This window comes from Apium graveolens, chromosome 6 (genome assembly GCF_009905375.1).
Source record: "Apium graveolens cultivar Ventura chromosome 6, ASM990537v1, whole genome shotgun sequence".
In the NCBI taxonomy this organism is placed as follows: Eukaryota; Viridiplantae; Streptophyta; class Magnoliopsida; order Apiales; family Apiaceae; genus Apium; species Apium graveolens.
The window spans coordinates 57,780,197-57,806,473 of record NC_133652.1 but is presented as its reverse complement, the minus strand read 5'-3'; the positions used below and the strand labels follow the sequence as shown (position 1 = coordinate 57,806,473).

At 38.7% G+C, this 26,277-nt stretch overlaps 4 protein-coding genes across 5 annotated transcripts; all 4 read right to left on the bottom strand.

The window, feature by feature from the left end:
- Window positions 1-451: 451 nt before the first annotated feature.
- Window positions 452-913, bottom strand: LOC141665107 (uncharacterized). The gene has a single exon (XM_074471089.1). The coding sequence runs from the start codon at window positions 911-913 to the stop codon at window positions 452-454; it is 462 nt and encodes a 153-aa protein (XP_074327190.1).
- Window positions 914-4,368: 3,455 nt separating this feature from the next.
- On the bottom strand, window positions 4,369-13,306 carry LOC141665106 (uncharacterized). Its single transcript, XM_074471088.1, has 3 exons — window positions 12,881-13,306; window positions 5,149-5,394; window positions 4,369-5,001 (listed from the first exon to the last, which is right to left on the bottom strand). The coding sequence occupies exons 1-3, from the start codon at window positions 13,304-13,306 to the stop codon at window positions 4,369-4,371; spliced, it is 1,305 nt and encodes a 434-aa protein (XP_074327189.1).
- A 3,657-nt stretch (window positions 13,307-16,963) lies between these two features.
- On the bottom strand, window positions 16,964-21,102 carry LOC141667579 (uncharacterized). Of its 2 annotated transcripts, none has more exons than XM_074474124.1 (8): window positions 20,132-21,102; window positions 19,865-19,980; window positions 19,051-19,719; window positions 18,520-18,892; window positions 18,279-18,432; window positions 18,102-18,198; window positions 17,615-17,731; window positions 16,964-17,374 (listed from the first exon to the last, which is right to left on the bottom strand). In XM_074474124.1, exons 1-7 carry the CDS (start codon window positions 20,822-20,824, stop codon window positions 17,617-17,619), a joined length of 2,217 nt encoding a protein of 738 aa, XP_074330225.1. In that variant the 5' UTR covers window positions 20,825-21,102; the 3' UTR covers window positions 16,964-17,374; window positions 17,615-17,616. The 2 variants fall into 2 exon arrangements, with proteins under 2 accessions (XP_074330225.1, XP_074330226.1); XM_074474125.1 differs by having other exon boundaries at window positions 18,102-18,195.
- A 329-nt stretch (window positions 21,103-21,431) lies between these two features.
- LOC141667147 (protein TRIGALACTOSYLDIACYLGLYCEROL 2, chloroplastic-like) lies at window positions 21,432-25,958 on the bottom strand. The gene is made up of 6 exons (XM_074473531.1): window positions 25,797-25,958; window positions 25,051-25,686; window positions 24,616-24,945; window positions 23,217-23,332; window positions 21,979-22,069; window positions 21,432-21,885 (listed from the first exon to the last, which is right to left on the bottom strand). The coding sequence occupies exons 2-6, from the start codon at window positions 25,564-25,566 to the stop codon at window positions 21,793-21,795; spliced, it is 1,146 nt and encodes a 381-aa protein (XP_074329632.1). The 5' UTR covers window positions 25,567-25,686; window positions 25,797-25,958; the 3' UTR covers window positions 21,432-21,792.
- Between the last annotated feature and the right edge of the window lie 319 nt (window positions 25,959-26,277).

The window sequence follows — 26,277 nt, the reverse complement described above, 5'->3', positions numbered from 1 at the left end:
TGTGCATGTGTTTGCCTTTTATTATAAAATTTCCTTTGATAAGTCCTTGACTGGGCGCGTCCTTCATCCCAACGCGTAGTTTTATTTAATTTGCCCTTTATAAGTTCATATTTCTTCATTTGCAATTATAAGATAACTTCACAGGGCGTGCCTCTTGCACTTAGGACACGTCATAAGACTAAGCAAACACACAAGTCAAATATTCATTGACAATTTTTCAAGGTCTTTATTAATAATGCGCTCTAGTGCCAAAAAAGTGCACCAGTCCCATGGCTATTATGCTCTATGGGGAATTTATTTGAAAATGCGATCGTTCAACTAGTCCTAAGGTAAGTAGTACATACACTACCCCCCCAGGCTAGGAGAAATTTTATTGCTTCTAGTCTAAAATGTGGGCATAGCCCTGAATATATAACTGGAAATATAATATGTAAGGGGCTAAAGTTGCGCCTTACTGATAATACTTTCGGAGGTGTTCCGTATTCCATGCGTTCGGAACCAACTTCCCTTCCAAGTCTTCAAGATGATAGGTCCCCTTCCACAAGATTGCTTTTATCCTATACGGTCCTTCCCAATTAGCCCCAAATACTCCATGCTGGGGATTCTTCGTGTTTGGCATCACCTTTCTGAGCACCAGATTTCCCACCTTCAGCAGCTGTCCCTTTACCTTCTTATTGTAATACCTTGCGGCACATTGTTGGTATGCCACAAGCCTTAATTGGGAATTTTCCCTTGCTTTTTCCAAGAGATCCAAATGAAGCCTCTGGTTAACTTCTGCATCTTCCTCCGTGTAACGATCTCTACGAAGCGACCCAGAGCCAACCTCCACGGGGACCATAGCTTCATATCCGTAAGTCAGCATAAATGGAGTTTCCCCCGTAGTAGATCTTGGAGTAGTGTTGTAGGACCACATCACTTTTGGTAGTTCTTCAGGCCAATTCCCTTTGCACTCTTCCAGTTTTTTCTTAAGGGTATGCTTTATTATTTTATTCACGACCTCTATTTTCCCATTACTTTGAGGATGATAGACCGCTGCAAACTCCTTCTTAATTTTTAAATCGTCACATAACTACCGCAACTTCTTGTTGTCAAACTGCTTTCCATTGTCAGAGACAAGTTTGTAAGGAATACCAAACCTGCACACGATAGAGTTAAAGACAAAGTCTTTAATTTTCTTTGCGGTGATAGTTGCCAACGACATAGCTTCTGCCCACTTAGTAAAGTAATCAACCGCGACCACTGCATATTTGACATCTCCTTTAGTCTTAGGTAGTTCTCCAATAAGATCAATCCCCCACATGGAAAATGACCATGGGCTCACCATAGGCGTCAAGAGCGTCGCTGACATAGATGAGTAATTCGCAAAGCGTTGGCAGCGATCGTAGGCTCTGACGAAATTTGCGGCATCCTCCTTCATAGTAGGCCAATAATAACCTTGGCATAAAACTTTCATCGCCAACGAGTTACCCCCCAAATGATTACCACAGATTCCCTCATGTACTTCCCTTAAGATGTAATTTCCCTCTTCTTCATCGACATATCTGAACAGTGGTTGATTGAAGCCCCTTTTATACAAAACTTCATCATATACCACATACCTTGCAGCCTGGTAGCAGAGTCATCTAGCCTTGAACTTATCCTCAGGAAGTGCTCCCTTGTGAATATAAGCAAGAATGAGCGTCATCTATATTTCCTTGGGAGCCTCATCTACTTGCATCACCTCAATCTCTGGGATACTAGGAATCTCCTGGATTTCTAGGGGTATAGATCCCAACAACACAGCCTCCTGCTGGGATCCCATTTTTGCCAGGGCATCTGCGTTTCTGTTCTTTTCCCGCGGTATACATTCCAGCCTAACCTCTTTGAACTTTCCAATCAGGCGCTGCGTGCACCTCAAGTACAATTTCGTCCGCGACCCTCGAGCTTGAAACCCCCCATTCACCTGGTTTACCCCCAACTCCGAGTTGCTCTTTACGATTAGGTTCCGCACTCCCATTTCCAAAGCGATCTTTAGGCCATTGATCAATGCTTCATATTCCGCATCATTATTCGTTGCATAAAATTTGAAGTGAATTGCACTCATCAGATGATGGCCTTCCGGAGACACAAGTACTATGCCCGCGCCTGCTCCTCCATTGTTAACCGCCCCATCCACATGCAAGATCCACCAGGGATGTGGAAACTCCTCTAAAGACTCCTCAACATGAGGGGGATGTAGCACTACCAAAGCATTATCATCAACCATAAAATCAAATTCCAATAAGAAATCGGCTAAGGCCTGTCCTTTAATCGCTGTACGGGGCATGTATTCCAAGTCAAACTGTCCCAACTCCGCAGCCCATTTTAACATTCTCCCCGATGATTCTGGCTTGTGAAGGACCTGCTGCAGAGGATATGCTATACAGACTTCAATTCTATGGGCCTGTAAGTATGGGCGTAGCTTCCTCGACGCAAGGATCAAGGCATAAACCAACTTATCCATACTTGTATAGCGAGTTTCAGCATCGTGCAATCGCTTGCTCACATAATACACTGGTGATTGTTGCGCATCCTCTTCCCTTACTAGCACAACGCTGATTGAATACTCAGAAACTGTAAGGTATAGGATCAGAGACTCCTCATCTAATAGCTTTGATAATATGAGAGGGTTCCCTAGTTGTTCCTTGATCCTCCTAAAATCTTCCTCACATTCTGGTGTCCATACAAAGTCTTTCCTTGCCACTTTGATCGCCTTAAAGAATTCTTTGCACCTGTCGGATGATTGAGAGACAAATCGGTTCAATGCAGCGATCCTTCCAGTTAGGCTTTGCACCTGTTTCACATTGGTGGGAGATTTCATATCTAGCAGTGCTTTGATCTTTGCACGGTTAGCTTCAATTCCTCAATGATTGACGATGAACCCAAGAAACTTGCCCTACTCCAAACCGAACACGCACTTCTGCGGATTCAGCTTCATGCAAAACCTCCTTAGAATGTTAAACATTTCCAAAAAGTGCTTGACATGATCGTTTACCTCCTTGTATTTTACCAACATGTCGTCCACATATACATCCATGGTTCTTCCAATCTGATTCTTGAATATCATATTCACCAATCGTTGGTAGGTCGCGCCTGCGTTGATCAATCCAAACGGCATTCCTATGTAGTAGTAGAGCCCTCTATCAGTAATGAAGGATGTATGCTCCTGATCAGGATCGTACATGGGAATTTGGTTGTAACCAGAGTATGCATCCATAAAGCTTAACAAGGCATGCCCTGCCGTCGCGTCAACCAACTGATCAATTCATGGGAGCGGAAAGCTGTCCTTCGAGCAAGCCTTATTGAGATCTGTGAAATCTACACATGTCCTCTACTTCCCATTTGGCTTTTCACAAGCACCGGATTCACGAGCCACTCGGGGTAGTAAGATTCTTTGATCAACCTCACTTCCAACAGTTGGTCCACCTCTTCTTTTAATACTATCACCCTTTCCCCGCTCACCGGGTGACACTTTTATCGTATGCCCATGCAATTAGGGAAAATGTTCAACCGATGACACATAACCCCTGGGTCGATTCCCACCATGTCTGAATGACTCCATACGAAGATATCGAGATTTTTAATCATAAAATGGGTAAGCCTTCCCTCATTTGATAACTCAGTTGAGATCCCACCTTCAAAACCTTGCTTGGGTCATCCTTATCGATCGGAACAGATATTGTGTCTTCGGCCGACCCCGTTTTCTCGGCAGGCATAGGGATCCTGGGATCTAGATCAAAATCAAAGTCCCGGGGGTCCTCGACCTCCATTCCTGCATCCGAGGGCGCATCCATATATGTGGGAGCATCCACCTCAGTACAAGGTATGGCTTTGTGCAATGTAGGTGTGGAGGGCGCGTCCTCGTTTTGAGGAGCATCAACCTCAATTTCATTTTCACTTTTCAAGGGCGCGTCCTCGTTTTGAAGAGCATCCACCTTGAGGCTGCTTTCGAGGCTTTCTAAAATTCACTTCTTCCTTCCAACTTTTCTCCATTAACCTCATCTGCATGATTCCTTCTATATGATCCACCACAACTTCCTCCACACTACGGATCCTCGAAACATTCCCCAACGTCAAAGCAGGGGTCTCGGTAACATGAGTTTCTTCTTCCTCTTTATTTTCCACAAAGTAATGGGCATGCACCTCTCCACTTGGTTTTGCCTGAATGTCCGCTGCATCTTCAAATGGAAGACCTTTTCCCTCATACCTCCTCCTGCAAAATTCTTTGACAGCCTTGTGATAGCAGCCGCGTGATTCGTATTGCGACCCTCTCAGACTGCCCACTCCGTTGGGTATTGGAAATTTTATCATCAAGTGATGTATCGAGGTTATCACCCTGAACGCTCGCAATCAAGGTCTACCCACCAACATATTGTGCGCGGAGTCCTGATCCAGCACTTTGAAGTCTATTATTTGAGTAACAGATAAAGCTCCTTCGCCTAGCGTGACAGGAAGCCTAACTGAAACCATAACTCTTACTGCCTCTCCAGTAAAACCGTAGACGTGTGCATTTGTAAAATTCATGTCACTGTCCGAGAAACCCAATTTCTTGTACATGTTGTAATACAGGATGTTCGCAGAGCTCCCGTTTTCCAAGAAGACTCGATGCACGTTTATTGCCCCGATAAGCATAGTTATTACCAACGCATCATTATGGGGATGATGTACCCACCTTGACTCTCTCTCCCTGAACGTAATATCAGCAGATTTCCCTTTGAATATTTTGGGAGGTCTATCTTCTAAGCTGTGAATGTTGGTGAGTGGTGGGTGTCGTGCCTCTATTGCATTCCTTTCCAACGCTCGATTTCTATCACCAACAAATGGATGTCCTCCGAAGATTGCCCCAGCCCTTTGGAACTTAACCTCCGTTATCTTTTCGACATCCCCTTCCTGTATGGGATGTCTTTCATCTTTCCCCTTGTCCTTGTTCCCTCTGCGTCGTTTCACTTTATCAATCCACTCTCCCAGATATCCAGCCTTGATCTATTTTTCAATTTCATCTTTTAGGTGACGACACTCGTGGGTGTCGTGGCTGGTGGACTCATGGTAATCGCAATATTTTTTCTTGTCTCTACTCTACCACGAAGTCAGACGGTCTAGTTTCTTGAAAATTCCCCTGTCCTTATTCACCTCAAAGATGTGATCAATGGATGCTGCCAGCGGAGTGTAATTGTTTACCCTCTTTTCATAGTTTGATGGCGGACTCCACTCTCTCCGCACATTCACGGAATTCACCCTATTAGGGCTTCGGGCATTCCGCCGATAATCTGGACTCACGGATCCGCCTCTCCTCTTAGCTTGCCCTTTGGAGTTGTGGGTATTATCATTTCTCTTTATTTCGGCAAGCGATTTCTCAATCTCTTTGAAGGATTCCGCCTGCGCAAGTACATCAGCTAACGACACGCGGTCCTTTCCTTGCAGGTGTTGTTAGGTCCCAATGTGTTTGTAGAAGGGGGGGTTGAATACAAACAGTACCGAATAATCGAATTAAATGCGGAATAAAAATTGAAATAAAATTCAAGTTAAATAAGAATATTATTAAACTTGAAAGGTGTTACAACAACGATATCGATTACAAGGAATTAATCTCAAATTAATTATCACAAATCTAGAATAAATTCGACATGAACTTTTTCTATTTTTACAATAAAAAGATTCAAATACTAAACGCAATTTGAGATTAAGTTCTAGGGATTTTGATCCGCTAGATAGTTACACAAGAACAAGAGAATGATTTCTAGTTGATTGGATTTAACTTTAATAACTAGAAATTGTGATCTTGAAATATGCAGATGAAAATGTAATGTTGTCTGCTTCTTTTCTTTGTTCTGTGTTCTTCAGTTGGTTTTTTTTTGTATATTGGATTTCTGCTTCTTCTTTTCTTTTTAAATCAATCAAGACTCTCATTGAACTGGCAAGACAATCCTGAGCTCAGCAAGACAATCGGTAGGACTATTGATTGTACTAGCAAGACAATCTGATTGAACTACAATGAATTTCGGTATGACAATCAGTTGAACTAGCAAGACAATCTCCTTCCCAGTAGAACTTTCGGTATGACTATTGAAATAACTTGGCATGACAATCAGTATGACAATTCGGATTGTCATGCTAGTTCATTTTCAATTGTCTTGCTGATTTAAGACTGTTTTTAATCCAATTAAACTTCTGAAAATTCTTAATATTAATTCTGAATTAATTAATCAATTAATTTAATTAATCAATAAATTAATCTTTACAGGTATAATTTATTTTCTTAATTAAATTATATGACTTAATTAATTAATAGAGAATTAATACTAATCCTGAGCAGCAACCATTCTTCTGAAAATCACTGAGAATTATGAATCAATTCCACCACTTCAGTGTTGACACTCGATGTACTGTCTGGTTCATTAGTGACTAACTTCCGTAACGTTTCTTCATGTCTTGACTTTGATAATTGATTTTCTTCAGATTAAATCCTTGTAATTCTTTGATACCCTGACGAGATCTCTGTCACTTGATTAAATCCACAATCTTGATCTGAATCACTGAGGCTTGATCAAATTCTTGAACTTCTTCCAATGAATTAACTCCTCAAGTCTGTAGATGAACCTTGTTTCTGAATCCTCTGACAAATGTTACTTTGCGAGATCTCTTTGACGGTAGATCCACTATTTACTTATTACATTCTTATTTGAGTTGAGTTAAATCCTTGAATATACAAATAGGCTATGACATATGCCTTACAATCTCCCCCTATTTGTTTGTTAGACAATAACACACAAATACCTAGAGGATAACTCAACTAACAAATAAGAAAAAGATATAAACAGAAATGCAAAGTAAATAGCAGAAAAGTTCTGGATGACATTTAACCTTTTCCAGATTCCAAGTAAATGTTACTCTAGACTGAACATATCTTCAAGTAGTTCCATCTTCTTTTGTACAACCATATTTCCTGTTGAGAAGCACATATCTCTCTTGCTTCTCCCCCTATGAGAATCAACTGATTAAAGAAGATTACCTTCGTTTACCACCTCTCCCGTACAATAGGATCCGCAGATAAAAAACCAATGGTACTCCCTTTTAGAAAACAACTTCTTCCCTTACTAGAAAATCATCTTGTGTTTACCACCTCTCCCGTACAATAGGATCCGTAGTTACAAACAATAATGGTGTGGTGTAGTGTACATATGTAGGATCTTTTTCTTCCTCCCTGCTATTTCTCCCCCTTAGTTGAGGAATCCTCCAAACTATTACTTAAGCTTTTATCTCCCCCTTAAAGAAGGAATGTATGCCGTCGTCTGAAGGAGTTCTCATATTTCACTTGGTTGGAAAAGAAATAACAAGAAGTTTCTCTTTCTTCCTCACTGTGAGTGTGTGATTCTGTTTAGTGTACCTCACTTGTGTTTCTCTCTTCTCTCCACTCGTGTTTACACTCATTCTCACAAGTGTATCACTCCTCTCATAGCTCCAAACTTCAGTTGTACCTGCAAGGAAAATCACCTTAGCCATCCTTAAGGAGGTCACAGGTGGTGCAATGGGAGTTCGCAAATCCCCATCCTTGTTAAACTCGTGAGATAAATCTGAGTCATAATCTACAAGTTGCTAGTTTCCCTTTTAGGGTTCCAGATTTGAATTCTGGGAAGGTAAACAATGATCCAACGGATTTTAGCATAAAGATCAAAGTTCCTTTCTAATGTCTGTGAAGACATTTCCTTGTGACTCATCAGGTAATATCTGAATCATTGTCAACAAGTTGCCGATCTGCGTCTATGTCAGATCCACTATCCGCAGATGCATCCAGGGGATTTAAGCCTGGGGAGGTAGACACTGACCACTGACATATGGCTTATGGATCAGTATCCTCTCCTAACACCTGTAAAGGCAATTGGTCCATTAACGAACCTTAAATAATCGAATCTGACCTTAAAATGGTCGAAACTCTTGTTTCCGTCAACTCATCCTTTGTGTGTGTAACCTCTCCTTGTGCATCAAGAATTGTTTATGTTTGAAGTGGTGACACTACATCGGATGCCTTGGCCGACAGGCAAAATTCAATAGACGCACCCTGTTGAGAGAATGAATCTAGTAACTGTTTTTGTACCTTTTCAGCCATTACATCTTTTTGAGAAGATGTATGGGGGCTAGCAGTTGTCTCGGTTTAAATACTACTCATCTATGTAGGAGACAGAGCTACTGGGTTGACTTCAGAACCTTCCTTATGTGGTGCACTAAGGCACTATCTCCCTCACGCTCATTCATACAACATTTAGTGGTAAGAGAGTGTTGGTTGGTTCTGTTTCTGTGTTTGTCTTTACAGTCTGGGATAGATGTTGAGGGTTTTCAACCTCATGACTGTCAATGAAAGAAAGTCATTGGAGACTGAACTTGTATCACAGAACATATGGCAATAGAGAGATAAAATGTACTTAAGATCTATAATGAATGAAAATTATACATTTAATCTTTTGAGAGAGATGATGTACAATAGTGATTTCAAAGGATTTTACATGAAATAAGAAATCACTAATGTAGAAAGAAGTTTGATTTTCTCCTAAAACTCACTGCACATATAAAACAATATATTTATGCCTAGTGATAAGAGAGTTATAAATATGACGACTCTACTAGTTCATATTAAATTATAACTTTAGTTAGAGTGCCATACCATGTTCTTGATGATTGCTTGAGTAGTACACTAGTTCATACCAACCTGAAGTGAGATTGTGAAGAAGAGATTGCATAGTCCAATAGATCTGCAGCTGCAAAGTCCATGAACTATGGTGCACTGACTTCCTCTTTTGACTCACCAACCAGGAGTACACTTGTATACATCTTACTAGAGTCCAATTCCAAGTGTAATGTGCATCTGGTGCGTGATATGTCGTAATATTCTCAAGTCTCGTCATTGGTGCTATATGTTAGATACTGCTTCCTGATAATAACCTAGCACAATATACAAATTTACAATGATAACATTCCCAGCTTGCAAGCAACCATATCCCTCAGATAAACCTTTGCTGTTATCTCCAAAGGTAACCAGGGGGCCAGCTTTCTCAATCCACATTTGATAGCAGGGCTCTATCTCCGTTCATATGTCTTGATGATCCACTTGTCAAGAATCCACACTACCGGTTACACCTGTATACTGCCCTGCACTTCAAATGGATTAGACCTTCTTTGGAACCCAAACTTGGTTGGGCCCGACATACTTGTAGAATTGTCCTTTGTCGGGCAAAACAACATTTTTAATTTTAATGGTCTCAACTTTCTCAATGACTGAACATTTGACCTTGTAAACAACCTTAACAAATTTCTGTTTAGGCTTTGGCACAAATGTCTCCTTTCTAGCCTTAGAAGGACTAGCAGTCTTAGACCTATCATGCTTCTTATTATTCACATGCTGACGAGGAGTAGTCTTATCACTAGAAACATGCTTACCATTAAAATAAGCATACATCAAATTAAAAGCACAAGACATACAATTGGCAACACCACATGCTTTATGAGAGTGATTAACAGCAGGCAATTTATGCATGGTAGACATGACATTTTTGTTATCCAACTCATGTGTGTCTGAGTTAGTCTCAGTTGCTTTCACAACTTTGACTGGAACTTTCGACACACTTGACTCGGAAACAACCTTCTCATTAGCATGATCTTCAGCACGTATTTCTTCTTGAATAACAGAAGAGGTCGCATCAAATGGTTCAACAATTGATGCTTTATAGAGGGGTTCATCAACACCCTTAAGCACATGTGGTACTTCCCTCCCTTTAGCACAGACATGAGGAGGGGAGTTTATGCCTAATTCTCTAATAGCAATATTGTAATCATAACCTATTCCAGATGTTTGATTAACAGCTTGCTTACTGTAGAACTCTTTAGCCTTCGAACAAGAATTGAAGTAGGCTCTAACCTTAGTCTCAAGACCGGTGATCTTGTCTTTGAGAATAGTTTCGAGTTTTCTATAACAGTCAACTCTATTCTCTAGAAAAGATACTTGTTCTTTTAACTTGTCTTGATTAATGTGCACAAGTCTTAATTCATTGACCTCTTTCTCAAGGTCTTTGATCTGTAAACTTAACAGTTCATTATCACGACGAGCACAATCTAAGTTACCTCCTAGATGATAAACTAATTCAGCATTAGTATATTTTACCTCTTTTCTTGACGATGAAGCTTTTCCATCAATAGCCATAAGAGCAAGATTCCCTTCTTCCCTTTGCCAGATAAGCCCTTTCAGAGTTACTCTTCTGATTTGAATCATAAGAGTTCTTCCTTACTTGCTTTGGCTTCCTACATTCTGTGGCAAAGTGTCCCAACTCATTGCAGTTATAGCATCTAATGGTGCTCCGATCAACCATCCCTGTTTTGTATCAACTACTGCTGGTGTTAGAGGGTGAAGATCCACCTTTCTGGAATTTATTGTAGTTGGACTTGTACTTGAACTTGGGATTTCTCTTGAATCTGACATTGGAGAATCTCTTGACAATTTGGGCCATTGACTCATCTTCCAATTGCTCCAGCTCTTCCAAGGAATAAAAATCATCATTGGATTGATTTTAGTAGGAGGATCATATTCTGCTACTAACACATTTTCCTCAGCCTTGGAAAACTGTACCATTCTCTCCGACTGTTGAGATTGTTGTTGTTGTTGACCTTCAGCTACAAGAGCAGTAGATGTGCTGACCATTCTATATTTACCGTAGACTTCCTTTTGCTGAATCTGCTCCAACTCATAGGTTTTTAACACACCATAGAGTCTATCCAAAGAAATCTCACTCAGATCTCTAGCTTCTCTAATGGGAGTGATTCTATGTTCAAGATGAGTTGGCAGTGTTAAAAGGAACTTTTTGTTGACCTCCCTGATTCAATAATATTTCCCATTTATGTTCAGGTTGTTGATCAACGCATTGTACCTCTCAAACACTTCAGTAATTCCTTCTCCTGGATTTGATTTAAAATGTTCATACTCAGAGGTTAGGATCTCCAACTTGTTCTCCCTAACTTCCTCTGTGCCTTCATTAATCACCTCAATAGTTTCCCACATGTGTTTGGAATTTTTACAGTTCATCACATGTCTGTTCATCAAGGGATCAAGGGAATCAATTAATATTAATTGAAGGCTGGCATCCAAGGAGGCTTCTTCCTTTTTAGCAGGAGTAAAATCTTCAGGCTCTTTTGGATAGGTTCTAGCTTTGGTAATCACAACATCATCTACTATCACCTCTGGTTCAATAACCATCGGAGTTTTAAGACCCTTCTTTAACAAGTTCAGATATTTGGGATTTGCCACTTGTAAAAACAAGAGCATCTTCTTCTTCCACATAATATAATTTTCTTTATCAAATAGTGGAATTTTAACGGTTCCAACTTTTTGTGAAGTCATTATGAATTTTTGAATAAATAAAAATTCAAGGAGTTGAAAAATCACAAAAGTCTAGGATCTTGATTTGTTCGTTAATCAGAAGGCTCTGATACCAATTGTTAGGTCCCAATGTGTTTGTAGAAGAGGGGGTTGAATACAAACAGTACCGAATAATCGAATTAAATGCGAAATAAAAATTGAAACAAAATTCAAGTTAAATAATAATATTATTAAACTTGAAAGGTGTTACAACAACGATATCGATTACAAGGAATTAATCTCAAATTAATTATCACAAATCTAGAATAAATTCGACATGAACTTTTTCTATTTTTACAATAAAAAGATTCAAATGCTAAACGCAATTTGAGATTAAGTTCTAGGGATTTTGATCCGCTAGATAGTTACACAAGAACAAGAGAATGATTTCTAGTTGATTGGATTTAACTTTAATAACTAGAAATTATGATCTTGAAATATGCAGATGAAAATGTAATGTTGTCTGCTTCTTTTCTTTGTTCTGTGTTCTTCAGTTGGTTTTTTTTGTATATTGGATTTCTGCTTCTTCTTTTCTTTTTAAATCAATTAAGACTCTCATTGAACTGGCAAGACAATCCTGAGCTCAGCAAGACAATCGGTAGGACTATTGATTGTACTAGCAAGACAATCTGATTGAACTACAATGACTTTCGGTATGACAATCAGTTGAACTAGCAAGACAATCTCCTTCCCGGTAGAACTTTCGGTATGACTATTGAAATGACTTGGCATGACAATCGGTATGACAATCCAGATTGTCATGCTAGTTCATTTTCAATTGTCTTGCTGATTTAAGACTGTTTTTAATCCAATTAAACTTCTGAAAATTCTTAATATTAATTCTGAATTAATTAATCAATTAATTCAATTAATCAATAAATTAATCTTTGCAGATATAATTTATTTTCTTAATTAAATTATATGACTTAATTAATTAATAGAGAATTAATACTAATCCTGAGCAGCAACCATTCTTCTGAAAATCACTGAGAATTATGAATCAATTCCACCACTTCAATGTTGACACTCGATGTACTGTCTGGTTCATGAGTGACTAACTTCCGTGACGTTTCTTCATGTCTTGACTTTGATAATTAATTTTCTTCAGATTAAATCCTTGTAATTCTTTGATACCCTGACGAGATCTCTGTCACTTGATTAAATCCAAAATCTTGATCTGAATCACTGAGGCTTAATCAATTTCTTGAACTTCTTCCAGTGAATTAACTCCTCAAGTCTGTAGATGAACCTTATTTCTGAATCCTCTGACAGATGTTACTTTGCGAGATCTCTTTGACGGTAGATCCACTATTTACTTATTACATTCTTATTTGAGTTGAGTTAAATCCTTGAATATACAAATAGGCTATGACATATGCCTTACAGGTGTTTCCAGAAATCTGTTCCCACGCGCAAACCAGCTATAATAAGTATTTTCAGTGTCTCATCAGTCGCGCCTCACACCAAGGTAGACTCTGCATTGAACCTTTTGAAGTATGAGGTCAAGCTTTCCCCTTCCTTCTGTTTCACATTGGCCAGTGTGGTAATCAGTGGCGTATACTTCACTGCAGCCTGGAACTGAGTTAGAAACAAGGTTTTCATCTGTTCCCAAGATGTGATCACCCCTGGACCAAGTTTTTGGAACCATTGTTGAACACCTTCTCTGAAGGTGGCCGCCAGAAGATCCATCTCAAAGTTAAAACGCCCCAAGAATTCTACGGGATCGGAGTTCCCATGAAAATGCAAGTCATTAGTTGTGTTCCTGTATCCTGCAGGCAGCTGCGCTTCCCTCATAACAGCAGCGAAAGAAGATGGAGCTTGCGCAGTCGTTGTTACCCTACCTCCCTCAAGATGGTTGAGCAACTTATTAAGATCATTCGCATTAAACATCCCTACTCCAGGAATGGTTTGAACGTTGAGTTGTTTGGGTTGCTCCGCAACTTCTTGTTGTTGTTCCCGTTGGTTACCTCCCGGGTGTACCAGTGGATCTCGCCTCCCTCGCCCTGAGGCTGCGGCTGTGGTATGTTGCCATCTTGATTTTGAACATTCCCTCGCGCACGAGGTTCCTCCTGACCGCGTCTCGGTATCTCATCATTGTTTTTAACCTTTCTTGAATTCGCACGCCGTCCCGGTTATGAGGACGCGTCCTGGATCCATTGCCTGTAGCACTGTGGGATGCTACAGGAACAATGACAGGGGCTTCTTCAGTGGAGGGCGTCCCATCTCTTCTTCCATTGTATGGCGCCCTTCCATGTTGGTATCCCATCCTTCCTCATCCATTCCTTTGATAGCCTCAGCCATAATTTGCAAACCTTCCTCGCGGAGGGGCACGCTCGTGCTCGCGGTGCCGCACCCTATCATCCCTTGGGTATGTAGGGGGCACACGCGTTGTATCACGGGGCCTCGCTTCTCCAGCGTTTCCTTCTTTTTGCCATTTTACTAGCAGCATTCTCAAATCGTCGTCTCCCAACCTTATGTCAAGCCTTCTCTTTAAGGTTAAAAAATCTCTTTTTTCCTTCTTTGGGTTCTGAACATCTTCCGCACGACGACGCTTGTCCATCGTACGCCCAAACCTATGTGGGTGTGGTACAACCTGATTACTGAGACGAGGCATTTCTCTACCATCAGTGTCCTCATCGACAAGCTCCACAATAGGCTCTACATCACCAGAATATTCCAAGTGCCGCGGAGTGATTCGCGGGTTTTCTCCGCTGGCCTGGGCATCTCCTTCAACTACGGGTGCTTTCTCCACGGCGTGACGAAGGCGGGGAAAATGATGACCTTTCCTCGTCATGCGCCGCTCCACCGTACTCAGCCTTGAGTGAAAATTATTCAGAGTATCCCCATGCGGTACAGCTGCTCCAAAATATCAGCGTTGCTGATGAGAACTGGAGGCGTTCCTCCAATATCTGGAGATCTCGGAGGATCTGCGATGTTTCTGGGCACGTAGGGTTCATGGAGAGTGTAGCCTCCCTCGCCCTTTCCTTCAGATCTGCTATCACTTCCATCATAAAAATTTCCATCATGGTTATAAGATATCTTTTCCTCCCAAGACAACGATCTTAATCAGCAGCCCCTCCTTATAGCTCTAATTTGTTGACTGAGGAATCTGGTAACAACAAAGATTGAGGTTTCTCGCCGGAATTAAGAACTATGACGGTGGTTCTTCGCCAGAAAATCAAGCAGTGTGTGGTGATTTGTGGTTATTTTAGGCTGAGATTGATCAGAGTAAGTGGTGGCTCCATTATTAGCTCTCAACTTCTTACCCTCTCAATGTGCCTACGTACCCTTTATATAGGGATCAAGCCTGACGTAGTTCTTGGGGAACAAGAAATCTAATGGGCTTAGACTTCTTTTTCCTTGGCCCAGCAGAAGTCCTTCCAGAATCCATCTTCCGCTAGCTTTAGGAATGTCCAACTATGAGGCCCAACCGCGAAGGCCCAAGGCTCGTCCGTAATCATAAGACTTCACTGATAATGCATCTTCATGCGCAAGGATAACACTCCGCTACAGCTATCCCCCTTGATTTACGGATGCAGGTATAGCCACGGTTCACCTCAAATGCCAGACACGTCCCTGTCCCCCGAATGAGGATAACCTACCAGATAGCAGGACAGGTGATCTCAAGCTCTTGGGTGCAGAGTGCAGGATGACTCCAAAGTTCTCCAACGAGGACACCCGTTGAATAGAAGAACAGAGCTCCCAAAGCACACACCAAAGGTAACCCCGCATCCCCAACGAGGACACCTGTTGAATATAGGAGGAGACCTTCAATCATCAAGCATACCCCTGGAGGCCTTCAAACTTTTCTCGGACACCCCCCTCCTTGACCGTCTCAAGGAGGGAATTCTTCAAAGAATACCTGCAACAAACACATTAGTGCGCCCCGTATGCCTTGACGCGTAATGAATATTTAAAGAAATGTAACGCCAACCCATGAGGATTTGCTATCCATTGGTGTCAGGTGTCAGGTGCAGTCAAAGTTCAGTGCATTAAGTAAAATTCCTCGCCTAGGATACCTTATTAGTAGATATGCTACTCTTGCACATGGTATTATATAAAGTACTACACCCTTCATTACTTAATAATGTGGGACAAACTCACACAACCCTTTTCAAACTACTAATTTCAACCCAATTTTTTCATGGATTACGCTAAGAAAATAACTTAGATCTAAAAATGAAAGTTTAAGTACTCATTGTAATAAATATCCTTCAACAGTTAGTTTTAGAAAATTAAATTAAGAATATGTCTAAAACATGCCTCAAACTTTCCATTTTCTAACATTTCCTTCATCTACCAGGCTCAAATCCAAATATTTGAACTCTTGAGCGGAGAAATCATCCACAATAAGTATGCTGATCAGACCGATGATCAAATGGAAACTCAGAAATATTCCAATAATTCAGATATTCTTTCATCCGAGTTGATCACATTTTGGCTATTTAAGATAGCTTTTTCCCTAGTCATTTCCCTCCTTTCAACTGCAGCAGTAGTTTACACCATTGCATGTGTTTATACTGCAAAAGAAGTAACTTACAAGAAGGTTATGAAAGTAAGTAATTCCAAAGGTTTGGAAAAGACTAATGCTCACTTTCCTATGGAACATTATCATCGTTTTTGCATTAGTCATTGTTCTTCTACTTGTAGTAGCTCCTGTGGTTTGTCACTTTAGGACCAAGTGTCATCGGAATCACAATTGGTATCGAAATTTTACTTGCATATGTGTCAGCTTTTGTGTGTATCGGCTTTATGTGGCACTTGGCAGGCACTATATATATCGGTGTTAGAAGACGTATATGGAATTCAAGCAATGTTCAAGAGCAAGAATTTGATCAAGGGAAACACTGGACTTTGTGCTGCAGTTTTCTTTATCGATAACCTAGGTTTTATTGGAATTCACCTAGGTTTCAAAGCAAGTGTTGTGGGTGGAGAGACAGTTTTGGGAAAGATATGTTATGGATATTTTTGGTTTATGTTACTGTCTGTATTGATTCCCTTTACACCTTGTCATCCAGACGATCATTTACTTCATCTGCAAATCTTATCACCATGAATACATCCATAAGTTGTCCCTCGATTGCTGATCATCTCGAGGTGTATAGTGGAGATTATGTTCCACTTAACTACAAGGATGTTCAATTAGAGCAGTCCGAGGTTTAAATTTATTGATTTGGATAATCAGCACTAGATTTTTTTTTATTATTATTCAACAACATTGCAGATCCCCATTCTCAGATACAACCTAGCTAGCGGTGTAATAAGACTGATGGTCACATAAACGAATGACTTGCTCAAGGAAACTGAGGGGTACCACCACTTACGCCCGAGCTTTACAAACAGGAAAATTTAAGTACATCAGAGTATGCACCAAAGTTTCTACGCATATGGATCACTTTTCATAGAATGTGTAATTCAGATATTTTAACTAGACATTCAACATTCAGTGTAAGACCTGACAAAATTCATAAGTCACGAGAAACACTAGGTAAGGACTTAACTACTACAGATCATATAACACACACATCTTCCTTAAATCACTATGTAATCAGAATACTTTTAAGGAGGTAGAATAGAAAGTTTGTTTCAAATACAGTATTCCTCAGATGAGCCTGTAAACCCTTTTTATACTCACTTAAAATAACATGATCCACAACAAATATTAGAATCAGTCAGGGTGTCTATCCAGAGTATGTCATCACTTCGACTACAAAATTCAGTACAAGAAACGTGAGTGTATGTACAGTTACAGAGAAATAACATCTCAATATTTTACGTAGAGATATAGCCTATCATTGTGCTAGTACCTCATAACTCGACCCATATGTCCACCGGTCTGATGCTTAATGCCTGCTCTCCAATAACCTTTCTCTTCCCAATATATTTTCTCCTTGACCGGCCTTGTGTTAATATGCAGAACCCGTCCTCTTATTTTTTGATTGGCCCAACTCCTTTACCCTGTAATTTTCTCATGTCATTCTTCAATCTTCAAATTCCAAAATTTGTCCATTCTAACGATGTAAAGTGCTAATTTTAGCCTTTTTTTTTGCCTAATTTTAATGATGCCATTTATACTCTCTGCATGTGATGTATATATAAGCTTTTGTTTATATTAAGATTAAAACTGAGAATGCATCACACTCATCCATATTTAAAGAAGGTGATCAGATCCAAAGCTAAAATCTCAAATATATTCACCTTTATCCGGGGCGTGTCTGTACAACATCCTGTATTGAAGCTCTGCATATAGGACATTTTCCGCTATTATATTGCAGCTCTTTTGCACATTTGAAACATGTACACATGTGGCCACATCTGCAAACACATTGGCACTCGTATGATATGGGTGATGTATAAAACTATTAATGTTTAAATTATGAAAGAAATCTATTAATTTTTTCCTTTTTTGTACTAGTGATTGATGTTCAATGGTTACAACACGACTAATAGACTTCCAAATAATGATAAAAAATTTCAAAATTATATATTATGGAACTAAGAACATAGAATGCAAATAATATCAAGTTGGATGTGTTTTTTGGCCAATAGATTTAAGTATTCTGTAACCATAATAAGGTTTGCAACTTTTTTCACAATTTATATGCATTAACTAGATTGCTGTGTGGAAATAAAACATCAATAGAAAAGTTATTTATGTTTTAAGTACAAATTGTTTGAGAAGTACCTGTACAGAAGCGAATCAACTTCTGACTCGAAACAACGACAACAACTTCCTTTTCTTGGAGTTTTACTGATAGGCTCATTTCCTTTTTTCACAGCTACTGCAAGAAGAACATTAGCTAAGATTTTATATGAAGACATGACTTATTGTATAATTGTAGAAAAAATCAGATATGCTCACGTGAATGAATATTGGAATCTAACAATCCCGCCTGCATCAAATTTTGTGGTTTTACCTGCATGTTTATGCAGGTACTCAAGGCTTTTCGTAGATCACTTAACTCCTGATGAATTTGCTCCACATGACCTTTCAAATCGTAAATGAGTTCCATCTCCTGTTTCATTGACAATATCAAAAGAATTCGCCTTGGCTATATTTTAAGTGCACCATATAGTAGATTAAGATTATAATAAAGACATACAAGTGATGGCTTATCATCCCTTGTGTAAGAGTTAGGAGATTGTTCCATAGATGGAAAGGAAGCAGATTCATCAGTAGGACTATGGATCGTATTACGTGCCCATGGTCTGTATTGTACAGATGGTGAAAGTGAGCATATTGATGATGGTGTTTGTTCAAAACAATATGCAGCTTCACTGTGTCCAACCGGGCTCTTGTTTTCTTCTTCCTCAATCTTTATTCTTGCCATCCTATGTTCATATCCCTTCTTTTCATCCTCCAACTTGTGCTCTGCTCGATTAACTATATCATTTGGTTTTGCTTGAATACGAGACATCATTATTTGATCTATTTTATCTCGCATTCCGCTTGTAAGGAAAACTGATACACTTTTTCTGCGCAAGATGTAAAATGAATGTTGAAAAGAATGAGTGAAATATCTTCTTATTTTTCGAAGACAAACCATTGTGGTAGCTAAAAGAAAAAATTATCGTTTGTGGTTTCATCCGTAATCATAATGGATATCTGAGTTTATATTCAGTAGTAAACATACCTTTCAAGTAACTGCTTTATATCTCCATTCTTTGAGAAAGGATCGAGCATCTCCTGATATCTTTCTTGCCTTAGATCTTCCCAGTCACTCCGTGGGCGAGCAACATCGTAGATCCAGTCTTGATATGTTTCTTCTTGCTCATAATTTAAAGCTTCTCCGTCTTCCCACTGCCTTTGGTTTTGAGAAAATTCACTTGTCCATTCAGGACCACTTCCTTTCACCCAGTCATGAAGTGATTCACTGGACTGTTCTGCATAATGGCCTTTAAACCTTTTTAATGATGCTGCCGCTGCCTTGTCAGCAAGTTCTACGAAATCAAATGTTTTGATATCGTAGCTTTTCTTTTTACACGTCACACCTAAACTTGGACCAACTTCTTTATCTGATTTCTGCAGTTGGCTAGTGTGATGTGAGGGTGTGAAACTGTCATTACAAGTATCTACTTCTTGAAAATTTGCAACTGCATTTGTACGAGGAGAGCTTGCTGATTGAGCAATTTCCTGCGGATGAGTCTTTCCATTGTGTTGAGTGGAGATTGTGAGTGTTGTAGTGTTTGCGGTGGTGTGGTCTGTAACCTCTTTTGTTGGACTAAAGGCCGAAGATTTCCTTACTCTATGCTCCTTCCTTGGACTTGATTCAGCTACTATACACTCTGTGTTAAATTTATCCCTAGACAAATGTTTAAATACTATGTTAGTGTAAATCAACATAGTATGTTGAATATAACGACATTTGTACAAGAGAGATGACAAATGGTATGTCATGGTGATTGTATATGTCTAGCTAGCATCACAAATCAAGATTGCATGATTACCTTAGATGCAAAATACTAGATCCTTGTGAGTGCTCCTTCATCTCGGATTCTGCTGACTTACTACTACCATCTTTAGCATAGATTCCTTGGCGTAAGAATCTAACCCGGAGCTGTTTCTGTTTATGAAGAAGAAAACGAGAAACCTTGTCAACAGGAAAACCAAGTGCAGTAATCGTAGGGGTTTCACTGATATTTGCCTAGAGTTATTAGTAATCTAACAATTTTACGGGGGAAATTATCGCAAGACATTTTTTGTTCAAACAATACCTGAAGTTGTTTGCGATGAACAAAATTGGAGACAGCCTTGCAGTCTCCTAGTCTTTGAATCTCCCGGTACCTATCACGCTCCATTTGCACAAGCATCTCATTCAAAGCATGAGGCCCTCTGATCCGCCGAGATGCTATTTTCCCACCACTCATTTTTGGAGGGGATTGATCATTAGTTGTCCGAATTTTCGATATGGAATCTTTACAAACAATTTGATTTCGGTCATTACATTCTTCTCCATTCACCGATGTCAATCTCTTGATTATATCTGCCACTCTGTTTCTCTCATATTCTGTTGCATCTGAATTGCTCACATGCATTACATCAGTTATTGTAGAGCTATCAGAAAATACTGAACTTGCATTACTCCTGCTGCTACAGGGAGATGTATTAACATTTGAGTTTTTTGACTCTGCCTCAAAATCTCTCCATTTTTGAACAAGTGAAGATACAGCGCCAATTTTCCGATTCTCCCTTGACTTGCCAGATTGAGCTGCTGCAGAAGCGTCCGTCTCGAACACTATTTCCCGGGCTCTTGCCCAACGGTCTGGTTCCCATAAATCTCCCCTGCTGCTGCGGTCTCCTAAAACATTTTGAAATGGAGGACCAGAAGAGATTTCAACTTCAGATGAAGCCATCATCGATGTAGGCCGATGTCTAGTATCAAATTTTCGAGCATAGTAACTAAACATTTAGAATCACTTGGTTGTGATGTGATAACCAGGAAGAATACATTTGCAATGGAGAACCAATCTTAGATTTTACAAACAAGAAAATTATGAAAATCAACAAAAATCCATCAACTTCTTTTCCTGAAACAAATGAATTTCAATACTCAACAAAATCAAAGCTCAAAAAAATCTAACCGTTTTTTCCTATCTTGAAAAAAAAATATGCAAGAACAGTAAATTATGGTGAATTAGAAAAAGTCAGCCGTGAAAATAGTTGTAGAAAAATTATGTTGGGAAGAATTAACAGAGAGAAAGAGAAGTAACAGAAATGTCCCAAGAAGTAGGAGTGATTTTGGAGGTTGGAGAGAAGAAAAAGGAGGGAAAGATGCTACAAAGGCCATTGATTATGATACTCATTTATTCTAAAAAAATATCTAAACATTTAATCAATCATATGGTGTGATTGCCATAAATTTATCACAAGTTCCACCTATAAAAAAATATAACTCGTCACAGAAACCACTTACCAGTAAGATCACATATATTAATTGTTCATGCAAAAAATGCATGACATAAAAATGGTTACACTGAGCTAATGGCACAATCCTAAAATTGACCAATATAAACCTGTCCTTAGAAATGGGCTGTTATTTTATAATAATTTACTCTTAGACAAGAGCTTGTGGATAAATTTCTGGGTAAACCCTTATAGAAAATTCTATCTTCTGTATACATGTTTCAAGGAAAAATAGAAAGAGAGCTCTGGACTGGAAGTTTGAAGAACTTCAGTCCTGATAGAACATGCATCCAACATAAAAACTCTGGCCACTTCACCACCAACACAAGGCTCCAAATATTAGAACCCTGCATTATACATTCCTCTCAAAACACAAATCTCTGCCAGACAAATAATAACTACCTAGACAAATTCTACTCTCTCTTCCATCAGCCAATACATCTTAGAGATCTGGTAAAAACCTCTGTTTCCATCATAATAACCTGCTGAGAGACTTAATAAGCAACTTCAAATTTCGCCTTGTAGCTTCATCACCGGTAAATCCCACAATATCTGAACTTATACTCTACAAAATTGGAATAAAAGTTTAGAGGAAAAAACATTGGGGTACATAATTACCATATATATGTAAATGGTACTAGTCTAATTAGCTTCCAACCTCAATATTTTTCAGGGTAAAAATAAGAGTGTATATGGATTTCTGGATTAGCTCAGTGTTCTCTGGGGTCATAATGGATGAATGCACATTTCTGCAATAAAATAAGAATAACATGTAAGTGGATATGCAATACATATATATTTCATCCACACATACCCAGATAGGTAACAAGAGTGATAGCCAACAAGGCTGAGGAAGGCAGATGGGTTCACTGGTCAGTATGCTCCTGAGTGTAACTCCGCCTTTTTGTGGAAGTGAGCCGTGGAATTAAGTCATATTGAATACAGACAAGACTGAGGAAGGCAGATGGGGAGACAGGGATCTGGAACTTTTAACAGTTGGCTGTTTATATGTTGAGCCATCACATACAATTTATATAATTTACAACTTTCAGCAACTTAACAACTTGCGACTCTTATCCTCAAAGGGGATTGTTATCAAGAAAAAATACTTTCTAATATTTATTTTAACAAAATGGTTGTAGATTATGATACTAATAGGTAAGGATCATGCAGAATAGTAAAAAAAGAGAGAGGATATACTCTAATTTAATTTATTACATAATCAAAAGGCGGACCAACAAGAAGAAAATCAAGTGTTACTAATAATAAAAAATTATTACAACCACCAAAAATCAAACAATATAGACACTGAAACTCTAATTTTACAGTTGATGCATGATAGGAGTACAAGGGTATGGTCTAAATTAGGTTTAAGAGGCATCGTACCTATTCTTTGCATTTTACTGGTAACGTAATAAAGTATTAAACAATTTAAACTCTAGAGTATTCAATCATGCTGACAAGTTCAAAAAAGTTGCACCTGCTAAATAGATCTCCATCATCAAACTCTTTTAACAGTCTAAATAACAAGAAACTATAATACAATTAAGACTTTAGGACATACTTATTAGAATTGTGGGTTATGTATGAAACTGTTCAGACAATGGGGCCACTAACAAATATATAAAATTCATCTTATTTTACTTAGCAAAAAGTTCAAATTATTTTTGTATATATCATATATCGACGAGGGTAAAAATTTACACTTAAAAATTAACATGATGTGAATCTGCCAGGCCAAGTGCTATGCATCAATGGCTTCATCATTTTCTTAGAATTCCCAGGTTACTGGGTAACTAGCTCACCAAACGACAGGACTACGTCCAAATATCGGTTCCAGGTCTAGCTTTTAAAGTCGAAAGAGGATATGAAAATTAAATCAGCTAGACTATTTACCTCAAGTCCATGGTTGCTTGTGTGAGGCTCTTAGTTAAACTCTCAACTTCTGTTAGTAAACCACTTTCTCGAACCTCAGACAACAAAGGTTGAACATCTTCAGCCATGGCTTTGATCTGGGACATCACTACATCAAATAGAGAATTTCAATGCAAGAGCACACATGGAGATGTTATGTAGGAGCAAAATCTTGAAATTCAATACAAGCACAACCAAAAGCCTTAATAATTCTGAATCTTCGTCAATTACATACTGCCATCAAAGTGTGACTGTGGCTGGCTTTGAAGGAGAAGATATATTTAGCAACTCAAATAAACTGTTCAGTTGGAATTGTAAGAGCATACGCAAAACACTGGAACTAATATAATTATAAATAAAGTGCTTCAATACAATTCAAATATTAGAATTGAGTGGCTTAAAACAAGATTGAAAAAATGACCAAATGATAATCACGCCCTAATACTTTTCCAGTTTTGTACTTGCTTGAAAAAAGAAAGAGAAAAATTAATTCTCACTTGGCTGCTCGTCGCTTCCCTCTTTAAGGAGGGCAAGTGTTAGGCCTAACAAGAGACATGCAGTATGTTTATGTTATGTGGTGTGCACAAATTTAACGTCGCAGAAAAGAGGGAAAACAATATGCTGAAGTCTAACAAAAACATCTTGCAAAAATATTTACTCGTACATTACCTTGACAAAATTAATTCTCCTCTTGTGTACTCGTGACTTTAATAATAATAAGAACCCAACATGTCATATCTCATCTAAAGAATTGATTATTGTGATGGCATCATCAGATTTCTCTCTATCAAGACTAAAAACTCAAAACACAGTGCAATGCAATGAGTTTTGTGGAAGCATTCTAGAATTCACTAACCATGGTAACATTTTTAAGCATCACTGGACCCGATAAAAACTTGTCCTGCTTTGGTGATCTAAGTTACTAAATTTATAAGCAGGGAGAGAGAGGTCAATGATGCCAACTTTATACAGAAATTCAGAAACCAACTAATTTAAAAACAAATACCTTAATATTAAAAGGGAAGTTACGCGAAAGATATAAATTCACCTCTAGATTCAGGTACTAAGTGAAAGATTGTGAGCTGCCATTTTTATACGATTGAAACTAAGCATTTTGTTCAATGAACCGAAACAGAAATTGCACATCGAGTAGAGATGCACCAAACTCACAATAATTTTGAGATAATAATATTCACAAAGTTTCATCTTTATGCTGAAACTTTTTTTTCTTGTTTTTTTATGTAAACATAGTTGAACACGTCACCACTATACTAATCAACAGCAGCAAACTTTTCTCCTCTCTGACTTGACATTATATCAAACTAGCTACATCTTAAAGTTGCACAGACAAATAAGAAAACTTAAAATGCGTATATACCACCTGTGTCAGGAGTGGCTTTGCTTCTTCAATAACAGCTGCAGCTCTTACAGCTAATGAATACGTATTAGCAACACCAATTTCTTCCACTTCACGTCCCAGGCGGGTAAATATTCCAACTAATGCATCCAAACTTACCCCTTGAATTCCTTTTATCTTCTGTCTGTCACATATGATTAGACCCTCTTTCACACAATCAGGATGAAGAGGCCCAACTGCAGGAGTTGGAATAGGGTTGCGAGGTGTTATATCAATCATGGTTTCCATGAGAAGACCAGACTGATTCACCTCAACCAGTGAATTACGAGGTATAATTACCTTATCATCTTCAACCTGTAAAATAAATACAGGTAGGCAATATTGAACAAAATATGCAAAAGGACATCTTAAGCAACCTTTTTGTTTAAAAATTTTATGCAAAGAACACATGTAACTGACCTCCACAACTGCTTCAATACTTTTCAGCGAGGGATTGACCCGAATAACATTACCAACAGTGACCCCTCTGATTCTAACAGGCGTGCCATTACAAATACCACAAGCCTGCGCAAACTCGAAAACAGCCAAATACTTCCTGAACTTTGAGCGCAACTGAAACCCCCTCAACCATGCCAAACTAAGCACAAAAAGAATCACACTCGACACAATAAATAACCCGACCCCACCTTCCCAAATGCTCCTCCTCCCAAACCCAAAATCACTTAAAGGTCGCAAAGTTTGTCGCCAAATAGCTTTGGGAATATCAAGAACAACAGCAAGCGGGTTCTTCCGCTCAGACTGTTGTTGGGTACTTTCTCCATCACCAGATGTAGCTTTTATACTAATTATTCTCCTTCCGGGTCTTAAATTCAGATTAGGTAAGTACTTGACAACCCCATTTCTTAGAACAGGTAAAACCGAATAGGAAGATATGACACTAGGACATGTCGATGAAACCAAAGAAATCCCAACCATTTCTCAATCAGAACTCAAAATTTCAATCTTTCAACTAACTCTAGTCTTACAAATTCAATTCTCTACTTCAAATACTCTAACTTAACACATACATTAGCATATATACAGTTGATGGGGGAGCTGCAATTAGATAAATGCAAGTGTGTAAGTAATGAAAAATCAAGAAAACAAAAAAAATAATAACTTTAAGTAAAAACAAGTAAAAGGAAACATAGATATAAAGAAACTACCTTTGATTTGGCAAATGAGTAAAATTGAATTGTTGAACCCTGATTGTGTTTTTGTTTTTGTGTATTGAAAAACAATTGGGGGAGAAACAACTAATGGTTACAGTTTTTGACTCGGCCCACCCATCCAGATAATGGGGTCATACTTTTTGTATCTTCTCGGACTCGGAGAGTGTATTTGTACTATTCTGCCCAATATTTAACAATCATGTTATATTCAAATATATTTATTAACAATCATGTTATTTTCAAATATATTCATTGTTTTTTCTAGTATAATATAATATATTTTCTCCGTCTATCTTATTTGTTCTCCTTTCGTCCCGTTCATTTATTTACAATTTCCACTTCAATGTCCCAGTAGTGAGACTGTCACATCTTAATTCCAAAACCATTGCAGGTATCAAAATTCAAAAGCCTTCAATTTAGTCAAGGTGCTATAAGTCTACAACATTGAAGCATCAAGCACAACAACAACAACATT

Coding starts and splice junctions, on each gene's coding strand:
- LOC141665106 (XM_074471088.1), bottom strand. CDS start 13,306: ATGTTTAATGCGAATGATCTTAATAAGTTGCTCAACCATCTTGAGGGA. Junction 5,395..12,880: donor TCAATGCAGAGTCTACCTTG/GTGTGAGGCGCG, acceptor GTACTTGCGCAG/GCGGAATCCTTCAAAGAGAT. Junction 5,002..5,148: donor CCATTGATCACATCTTTGAG/GTGAATAAGGAC, acceptor ATTGAAAAATAG/ATCAAGGCTGGATATCTGGG.
- LOC141667147 (XM_074473531.1), bottom strand. CDS start 25,566: ATGGTTGGGATTTCTTTGGTTTCATCGACATGTCCTAGTGTCATATCT. Junction 23,333..24,615: donor CAAAGCCACTCCTGACACAG/GTGGTATATACG, acceptor GTGATGTCCCAG/ATCAAAGCCATGGCTGAAGA. Junction 21,886..21,978: donor TTACCCTGAAAAATATTGAG/GTTGGAAGCTAA, acceptor CCAATTTTGTAG/AGTATAAGTTCAGATATTGT.
- LOC141667579 (XM_074474124.1), bottom strand. CDS start 20,824: ATGTTTAGTTACTATGCTCGAAAATTTGATACTAGACATCGGCCTACA. Junction 19,720..19,864: donor TCTAGTATTTTGCATCTAAG/GTAATCATGCAA, acceptor ACATTTGTCTAG/GGATAAATTTAACACAGAGT. Junction 17,732..18,101: donor GTTGATTCGCTTCTGTACAG/GTACTTCTCAAA, acceptor ATGTGTTTGCAG/ATGTGGCCACATGTGTACAT.
- LOC141665107 (XM_074471089.1), bottom strand. CDS start 913: ATGTGGTCCTACAACACTACTCCAAGATCTACTACGGGGGAAACTCCA.